General features: G+C 29.4%; 1 protein-coding gene across 6 annotated transcripts; it reads left to right on the top strand.

Moving 5' to 3' along the window:
• Positions 1 to 1,399: 1,399 nt before the first annotated feature.
• LOC130945108 (uncharacterized) lies at positions 1,400 to 5,577 on the top strand. 6 transcript variants are annotated; one of them, XM_057873787.1, is made up of 9 exons: positions 1,400 to 1,490; positions 1,629 to 1,732; positions 1,839 to 1,874; positions 3,845 to 3,925; positions 4,040 to 4,107; positions 4,187 to 4,300; positions 4,392 to 4,554; positions 5,107 to 5,256; positions 5,345 to 5,577. In XM_057873787.1, the coding sequence occupies exons 4-9, from the start codon at positions 3,851 to 3,853 to the stop codon at positions 5,369 to 5,371; spliced, it is 597 nt and encodes a 198-aa protein (XP_057729770.1). In that variant the 5' UTR covers positions 1,400 to 1,490; positions 1,629 to 1,732; positions 1,839 to 1,874; positions 3,845 to 3,850; the 3' UTR covers positions 5,372 to 5,577. The 6 variants fall into 6 exon arrangements, with proteins under 6 accessions (XP_057729770.1, XP_057729772.1, XP_057729771.1 ...); XM_057873789.1 differs by adding an exon at positions 2,001 to 2,196 and having other exon boundaries at positions 1,414 to 1,732; XM_057873788.1 differs by adding an exon at positions 1,967 to 2,196 and having other exon boundaries at positions 1,414 to 1,732.
• The last annotated feature ends 4,055 nt before the right edge of the window (positions 5,578 to 9,632 follow it).

The raw sequence follows: 9,632 nt of genomic DNA, 5'->3' as shown, positions 1-9,632 counted from the left end.
CACTCTGTGCTATAGCTGGGCTCAAAGAAAGATTCAGTCATGATACCACATACATATTACATCTCTCCCAGGCTTCAAACAGCGGATCGTCACTAGGTGGCTTAGGCAGTGATCCATCAACAAATTTTATCTTGTTTTTACCTCTTAAAGCTCTGGACATTGATGTCTCCCAGGTATGATAGTTATTCAAGTTGAGAATCGATGCAATTAGGGGAGTACCTGGACTCTCTCCTGGATGCAAGTAGTAGTGGCTTTTTGGATCCAAAATTGGACTTAAATTAGCACGATTAGAATTTTGTTGCATCTGATTTGTTAGGGTTTGTAAATCGATCTGAGACAGAGGAGTGGTAGGACCGGTTGCCATCGATTCTTGCGACTAGAAAACTTAGATGCTTGAAAGAAACAGAGCCAAGAACCTTCAGCGTTCGATCTCGAGCCTTCACAAGCCAACAGTCACCGTAAATTTTAAGAAGTTAGATTTAGCGGTTTGTATAGTTTTTAGGTTTGAGAATAGTTTAGATGGTTTCTTAACACACTAAAATGTTCAATAAGATCTCATAAAGTTTATTAAAGTTGGACAAGTTAAAAATAGATATGCATGAGATCATTTTTTTATATAATTTCTGAATTTTTTTATCTAAATTTGATTTATGTCGTTGAATATATTAATATGGTGATCATCGTGATTTCGTCCCGACAATAATGTGATAAAAATTATGATAACTCCATAACTAATATATGAGACAGACCATATTGTTAAAGTAATAAGGGAAATAACATTCAGATAAAGTTTATAAAATGTGATTACCTCAAAAAAAAATATATGTATAGTTTAAATAGAAGATTGTTGAAAAATTATTATTATTTTTTTAATTTGTTTATAGGCAATACAATATATTAATTATAATCACAAATTATTCAATTTTATATTAAATGATTTATATAATGGTGATCTCATTGTTATAAATACTAAATTAAATAAGTTATGATTATTTTTTATTTGGAAACTAATGAAAATAAAATTAAAATACTATTTTATTTGAGTTTTAAGATTTAATGAGTATCACACTCAAATATAAATAATTTTAAGATTTTAGTCTCTAATATATCAAAGTTACTTCCATATTTTTTTTTTCATAAAAAAATTGTGATTAAGTCATATTAAAGATACAAAAAATTTTAGTTAAAAAAGATTAAAAAACCATACTCTTTCAATTAAGCTCACGAATTAAGATATACTTCCCCATTCACATATTTTTTTATCAAAATGATTTGACATAGTTGGAAAACGAAAATTTGAAACAGCTTCCAATGGGTGCAAAAACTATTTACCCGCGAAATTTGACTTAAACTTAGCGGGAAATTATTATTCTTATTCTTATACTGGTAGAATAAGAAAGAAACGTCGTCGTTGTGTATTCACGCTCCTATCTCTGTGTCAATACCTCTCTGCTCTGCTTTGAAATCACGAGCAATTAATTTTGTGCGTTGTGAGTTTATTAAGCTGAATTTCTTTGGCCCTGTTTATCATATTGTAATAATTTTTTTATTTTCGATTTGATTATATGCGCTCCTTAGTCCTTTCACTCCTTTGATCACAAGCAATTACTTTCTGGTACGGGTGTTAGAAAAAATGGCGAAACCCTAACACACACTCCTCTGTCCTCCCACTCACAACTGTCGTCGTCGCCGTCGCCATCGAGCACATCATTTATCACTTTCTTCTTCTCTGGTATGTCATTCTCAATCCACTATTTGCTGCTCAGAACCCAAAATGGCAAAATCTCACTCCAATTTTCCTCTCTCTTTTTCTTCCATCTTCATTCTTCACCCCTCAGATTCATGTTTCTTTCTCTGTCAGCAATAATAAAAAGGTAACACTAACAGCTCTTTTTGTTTCAGAACTTCTTACATTTTCATTTTGATTTTTTTTCCTGCAAATTAATTTCTGTGAAAGCATGTTTAGGATGGCATGGCTCGTTTATCGTTTTCTTTGGCAGAAAATGATGGGGTTTTCCAAGTTGGGGTATGAAATTAAGTTGTGAAACTTGAGAAAGAGTAGGCTGAGATGGTTTTCGTTTGAGGTAAAAAGAGGGGAATTTGTAGCTTTTGGAAGCTTGGTTTTCTCTGTGAGCTGAAGCTCTGCCATTTTAGTGTTATAGTTGAGCTGCGTATTATTGACCCTCCACAACTCCGGTAAGGGTTTTGATGATAAGATTACCAGAACATTGATATAAGTAAGATTTTTGAAACATTGCCAGAACATTTTGTAGACATTAACTTACAAATTGACAACTATGCTTGTAGACATGTCGTGCAAGCATCTCTATCTTTATTGGTCTGAGGATCTCAATGGGCCACTGAATTTTCTTTTTTGGTTCTTTTAAGGAAAGCTTTATCTGTTCCCTGAGATAAAAGAAATTGCTTTTTGATGACACGGATGTTATACTACCAATGCTTATTCAACTGTAAATTGGACCTTTGCTTTGTGAATTCATTGCATGAAAGATAGGTGTGGACATTGTGGCCTCTTGATTGTAGAAGTTTAGGTATCACTAAATGTTATCTGGCCACATAATCTGCTTACCCAGTAGCTGTAAATGAGTAATCTTTGTAATTGTTTAGCTCTGCTGCCCTTGCTCTGTTCATTTAGGTTATTGCTATATCATGTTTTGAATGTGGTCACTGAACAAAACGTAGGACAATGCTTTAGTTTATTAGTTATTTGTCTTGGAATTTAGTAGTAGATAATGCTTTAGTTTATTAGTTATGTATTTTTATTGACTTCTATAATTGCCAAGTTATTGGTATATAGATACCTAAATAGCACTTTAGTTCTCTTTTTAGTTTTTATTCTTTAGAATAAGTTCTTGGGTTCGGAAAACACATTGATCTTTTCATTATTATTAAAGGTGCTGTTTTTTGTTTTTTGTTTTTTTTGTTTGTTGGGGGGGGGGGGGGGTACTTTCATTGGTAGTTGAGATGGCTTGCAAAATGCCACATCCAAGTTGTGAGACAAAAAAAAAAAAAAAAAAAATAGCAAGGAGTTGTGATGGAGGTAAATAGTCCGTGATATTAATTTGACAAAGAAGTGGTTGTTTCAAATGTAAGAGACAATAATGGGCATTTGTTACTTGTAATAAGGTAATTAAATTGCAGGAGACGCGTACAGGGAACATAACATTATATTTATATGTCGTAGTGAGCTGCCAGCTCTGTGTGTAACTGTGTATCCCATGATGGCTAATACACATGCCTGCCGAATCTTTTATTGTGTCTAACTGTCTATATTCTCATTATCAATAATGTCTATTGAATTTATGAAGACATTATTAAGAAATGAAAGCGTACAAAAATATCTTAGTTGCATGCATAATGAGATTGAAATATATGTATGATGTATCAACTATGAAATATATATAAGTCACCAAAAAAAAAACTATCAAATATATAACCGCCAGGGGCGTCAGCGGCTATTTATATTTAAACCGTTAAAAGTAAAAAACAATTTTTTATATGCTAAAAACCGGTTTTAGCAAACCAGTTTAAACTGGTTTTTAAAATTAAAAGTGGTTTTATTTTTGTGAACTAGTTTTAACTAGTGCACTACATTATAAACTGGTTTAAAACCAGTTTGCTATGAGAGAAAGTAGTTTGGTTCAGTTTTTAAACCATTTAAAATGGTTTAGTGCAGTTTCAATTTGAACCATGATCACCCCTACTTTCTGGTAACATGTTTCTGCCTTATTGTTAATAATCTTCATTTTTCTGTTTAGGCCCAGTATAGATTCGATTTTAGTTGGTTTGTTGTTTCCTTGAATTTTCCCTAATTCCTCAATTTCAGTTGAACATGTACGGCAGAAAAGCTTGCGAGCTTGTGAAAGAATTTGCAAGCGTAGGTAAAGGCCAGCTCACACAGTACAATGTAATGCATGCAAATTTTTGTGATTAGTAGTTACTAGTAACTTCTCTTTTTGAGAAAGTTTGATTTAAGCATCTAGCAGTTTAGCTTGATAACTTTTTTCCAATGATGTTGTAGAGTGACCTCTTTGAACAAGTAGTTGCAGAATGCAGCCAGCATCACCTTGAGCTTCAATCTTTGATAAGGTATACACAATACCTAATCTCATAGTGTTTCCTTGAATGTGTTTATGTGTATGTGTTTTGATTTGTGTTGCTTAAGCAGAAAAATGCAGGAAGAAGGTTTGGATGTCCAAACAGCTAGAAATGCTGACCACTATGGTGCCCTTATCCACCATCTCTCTTTAGTCCGCAATAAGCGCTGCCTAATGGCCTATGTGTAAGTATCGTTGCTACAACTTGCTCTTTATGGCAAATGTATTACTGTTATTATGATTTGTACTGAGATCTTGGAAATTGTCTCGATGCAGAAATAACCGAGCTGAGATTATAAGAAGCTTGTTGTGGAAGATTGGCAGTGTGCTTCCTAAAGAGATTGAGGAGAAGCTTTCTCACACAGAGGAAGAGTATTTCAACAAGTATTCTGGAGAATTGAAAAAATACATGTCAAAAATGGAGTTAGACCTGACAGTGGTAAACTCCCTTCTCTAGACTCTTGTACATGAGCATATGTGCACAATTGCATAAGTTTGTAAACAACCATTCACAAAATTTCAGTTATACATGTGCATAATGGAGTGTTTTGAAGATATTCTACTGATAACTTGTCTGTCGTATAATAACTAAGAGAATTTTATAATTATAAAGAAGTTAGGGAAACCTTGGACTTATATACTTGCATTATTACTGGTTTCAAGCAATTGTATGGAATGTATATATTAATCATCTAGATAGTTTGATTCACTTTGATGCATCTATGCAATGCTAAACATCCATGCGGGAAACACTTCGTGAATCTGGATATTCTAACAATAGTAGGGATAGGCATGTATATACCTGCTTTGATGCACCTTGAAAAGTTATGTTGCTATGAACAGACTGAATTCATATCAATTTTTTCCATAGAAAATTACAAGAGTGGGTTATTTGAAGTCTTTGATCATTTGTTTGTAGTCTTGCGATTAGTTGAGTGCAGATTGAACTTGCTAGTTACTTTATTGTCATTGATGAAATTGCATTTGATAGGATATGGTGCCGCCAAAAGATCCTTACATCAAAGTAAGGGTCCTTGATGACATTGGAGATGGCATTGTGCTTAGCGATAAGACTGCCAATTTTGCTCGTCATTCGATCCACTTTCTGAAGCGAACTGATGCCGAACAATTCATTTCACGGGTTAAGTTGCCATCTAGCCTAAAAGTGATAGTAATAAAAGGCAAATTCCAAAATGCATACTGATTTTTCTTTATTGTCATTTCTACAGGGCTTAATGGAGGAACTCACAGGTTGATAGATGAGAAAATTGGTTTAAAGCCTTTTCAAATGTTTATCAATAATTTCACCAATGTTGCTTGAAAAACTGACTATTTTGATGTTTGGCTTGTTTGTTCAATGACTTCTATTATGTGCACATATATAATGTAACAACAATATGCTAATATTCTATTCTCTGGCTGTGTGGATTACTTGCATTTGCATTGGCCTTGTGTTCAGATTTTCTTTCATTCCAAACATTTTTACAGTAATCAAGCAAATATAACCTTTGTCTAAGTTGAACTTGGAAGTTATTTCACTTATTTGGTTGAATGCAAGCTCAGATATTGTAATTTACTCCTAAAATCTATCTATTTATTTATAATATATTAAAACAGAGTTAAAAGTAATTTTTTAATGCATTTTTAGTTTTCTAACTTTCTATTATTACGCTATGTTGGCATAAGTAGCTAATTGGCACAATTTGCTTATTACATATCTAATTGAATTACTTTTTAATCTTTTTATTTTTAATTGAATTACTTTAAAATCTTTTATTTCTACTTTTCATGTGTTTTATTATTATAGCTTAAGATTTTTTTTATTTTCTTTTTCATTCATGACATTTATTTTTCTTTAGGTTATTCTATAATTTTTATATTCTTTTACTTTTTATTTTTATATAGGATATTATATGTCTTTAATGTTAATATTTTTTTCTTTAATAGGTATAAACATAATTTATCCTCTTCTTTTATACTCACTCATTCTTATGTTTATTATATAGGATTATAATTCAGGATTTTTTTTTCATTTTTCTTCTCATTTTTATGACATTTATTTTTTTAGGTTACTCTATTTTTTATTTTTATATTTGATACAATTTAGTTTCAATGTTAATGTTATTTTTCTTTAATAAGTATAAATTGAATATTAAAATATATTCTTCTTTCATACTCACTTTTTTTATATTTACTTCACACTTTTTTTTATTTCCTCTTTTTATATAATCTCGTGCTTATTCTTTTTTTTTTTTCCATTTTTACTAATGTTTTGCACAAGTATTTAAAGAATTTGGTTGATGACTACAATTCTTTTTCTAGTTTGCTAAATATGTGTATTAACTTATTAGGTGATAAATTCTTAAAACACTAGACTTCTACAACTATTTTTGTTTTTTTTTTTTTTTTACTTTTAGTCTAATTGTATGCATTAGTTATATCATTCATATATCATCTTTTTTTTCTTTCAACAATTTATATTTTTAAAATATTAGTTGTAATATTGTTGAAAATAAAAAGTATTATTATGAGTCATGAAAACTAAAATAGAAAAATGAATGTTTAATTTCAACTATATATCATATCTCCTTTATATTTTTTTATTTTTAGTCTAATTATATTCATTAGTTATATTATTTATATATTTTTTTAATAATTTATACTTTTTAATATCATTTAATTGTAATATTATTAAAAATATATAATATTATTTTGAGTTATAAAAAATCAAATTAAAAAATTAAATATTAATTTCAACTATTGAAATATTATATTCAAATATAGTTTAATATTTGTACTATAGTATTTAAATATAATTAAAAAAAAGCAAAAGTGACTACTTAAAAAATTAAAAATGAAAATAATAATATAAAATCAAATAAACAAATTTGAATTAAATATTTTTGTAATTTTATTTAAAGTTCAATTTATATATAAATATTTTAATTTTATAATTATTAAATTTAAATTAATTTATATATCTTATAAAATGTATATCCATTTTATTGTTATGAATTTATGATGGTTTAAATTTAGTTGTTATTGAACGGGCATGAAAGATGGTTGAAATTGTTACAATATGCATGTTCATTCTATGGTTTATTCCTTCTATCAAGTATTTTTGAGTGGGAGAAATATTAAAGAACAAACGGTGTAAGATTTTTAACATTTGAAAAAGTTAAATTTTGCACATGTATAAATAGGGATATAAACTGAGACATTAGAAATAGACAGCAATAACAATAATCTTTCTTTCTTTATATATTTCTCTTTTTCTCTTTACATTAATACATATATTAAATAAATATATGAATCATTTCTATTATATTGTGTTAATTATATTGGTGAATATTAATATTAGAGTCTTTTATTTACACATCTTTATTTTATATTTATTTCTCTTTCTTATTTATTTATTTTACAACACATTATCAGCACGAGACTGATCAATATTTAGGAAGACTCAAGTAATAAATTTTTATTATGTCAAAATTCTCTTATCTCGAATGAAAAAAGGTATAATCATCAAAAGACAGTGATACTTTCTCAAGCCCGATATAAGTGGGTGCACTTACGTCTACATGATTTTAAATCCATAAATGAATACAATTCAACAATGCTCTGAATTACCTCACGAATGAAATTATGTGGGAAAATGATAATTGACCAATTTCTCCATAAACACCACAAATTGTTCAATTTCTTGTTTAGTTTATTGGCAGTGTATGGAAGTCATTTGCTGCTGGATAATATTTATGCACAATAAAAAATAAAGTAACCCATAGCAGCATAATTATTATCAAAATTAGAGTTTAATGATAGTAGAATTATCTTTAGAATTACATCAGAATTGCTATGCCAATGACAGTAAATTTACAGCAGATTATTATTTACACCAAATTAAAACCTTCTAAAAAATTTACAACAGAAAAGTACCACATCAGGATTATAATTGCAGTACAATTAAAATAATTACTAGTATAATATTAACATACTTCAACGACTTCAATAAAATTATAGAATTTTAACATCTTTTAAAACAATTAAACCAAATCCTTGTCTAATTATATATTTAATTAGAATACAAGTTATGAATCCGAGTTGGCAAATACATATAGCACAAAAAAAAATTCAAATGAATTCAAATACAATAATTTATAGTCTAGGATAATTGCATACATAACAAAACTAGTAAAGATAAAAACTCAACGCGCCATGTTCTTCTCTCCATATTTTTTACATTTCGATTGCTAGATCCTCACGCCATTGAGTCCACTTATGGCTACTTTCCACAACATCAATTGTGTCGGATTCATCAACTATAGTATCATCTCCTACGAATATATATTTTGGTAAAAAGTTGCATCTTCTTTAGAATCAACATCCATATTCATACGAATAAAATTTTGTAAAAAGTTGCATCTTCTTTAGAATCAACATCCATTCATACGAATAAAATTTTGTACAAACAACAAGCATGTCGGATTCATCAACTATAGTATCATCTCCTACGAATATATATTTTGGTAAAAAGTTGCATCTTCTTTAGAATCAACATCCATATTCATACGAATAAAATTTTGTAAAAAGTTGCATCTTCTTTAGAATCAACATCCATATTCATACGAATAAAATTTTGTAACAAACAACAAGCAATAATATTGTGGCTTTGAACCCTAATAGGATAGAACGAGGAATTTTGTAGAATTTTTCATCTTTTCTAAGCAACCCAAAGCACCGCTCAATCATATTTTTTGTCGAAGAGTGCTTCTTATTAAATAACTCTAGATGATTTTGTGGTATCTAATGACCTTGAACCCACTCATTCACATGATAGCAGATATTTCTATAAAGAAATAAGAATTTCCTTCCATTGGTATAGCCAGCATCCACTAAGTAACAACACCCTAAAATAGAAGGATGGAAAAATATAAGAAATACATTGTAATTCTCATAATAAATAGTTATTGCTCTTATCAAAAGATTAATTTAGATATACCAACAGGTATTTTCAAGCCATTACGTCGAGTAATAAAATTCCTAAGTATTATTGAATTAGATGCCGATCATTTCTAACTGCTAAGGACATAGACGAAATTCATATTTCGATTGCAAACTCCTAGGACATTGGTAGAGATTCTAGATTTTCTTGTGCAATATCTAGATTTATCACTCTTCGGGTAAGTTTCATCTAATGCTCCTAGACAACCCTATTAAATGTAAAAAAAACAAATAGTTATTACATACAGAGTAAACTTGACCAATAAAAATTTGAGCTATATACACGACCTACCTTGAATCATTTTCATCTGGGATCTACATAATCTTTCGGTACAGGCTCTACCTTTGCAAATAAGATACTTTGGACACACAAAATCGAACACAATACCTTTTAAAAATATCTACTAATAGTTTTACTAGACCTATAGAACCTAACTTGTACGCTGTAATTTTTGGTATGGTGAGTTAATATGATTAAGAAAATAGCTACTTGCTCGCCTATGTCAACATGACCAT

Source organism: Arachis stenosperma, chromosome 8 (genome assembly GCF_014773155.1).
Source record: "Arachis stenosperma cultivar V10309 chromosome 8, arast.V10309.gnm1.PFL2, whole genome shotgun sequence".
Lineage (NCBI taxonomy): Eukaryota > Viridiplantae > Streptophyta > Magnoliopsida > Fabales > Fabaceae > Arachis > Arachis stenosperma.
This window is presented reverse-complemented; position numbering and strand designations above follow the sequence as displayed.

What these genes read in the sequence shown, in the direction of transcription:
- LOC130945108 (XM_057873787.1), top strand. Translation starts at nt 3,851, where the DNA reads ATGTACGGCAGAAAAGCTTGCGAGCTTGTGAAAGAATTTGCAAGCGTA. An exon ending in GCCAGCTCACACAGTACAAT is followed by an intron (nt 3,926 to 4,039) that starts GTAATGCATGCA and finishes ATGATGTTGTAG; the next exon opens with AGTGACCTCTTTGAACAAGT. An exon ending in TGGAGTTAGACCTGACAGTG is followed by an intron (nt 4,555 to 5,106) that starts GTAAACTCCCTT and finishes TGCATTTGATAG; the next exon opens with GATATGGTGCCGCCAAAAGA.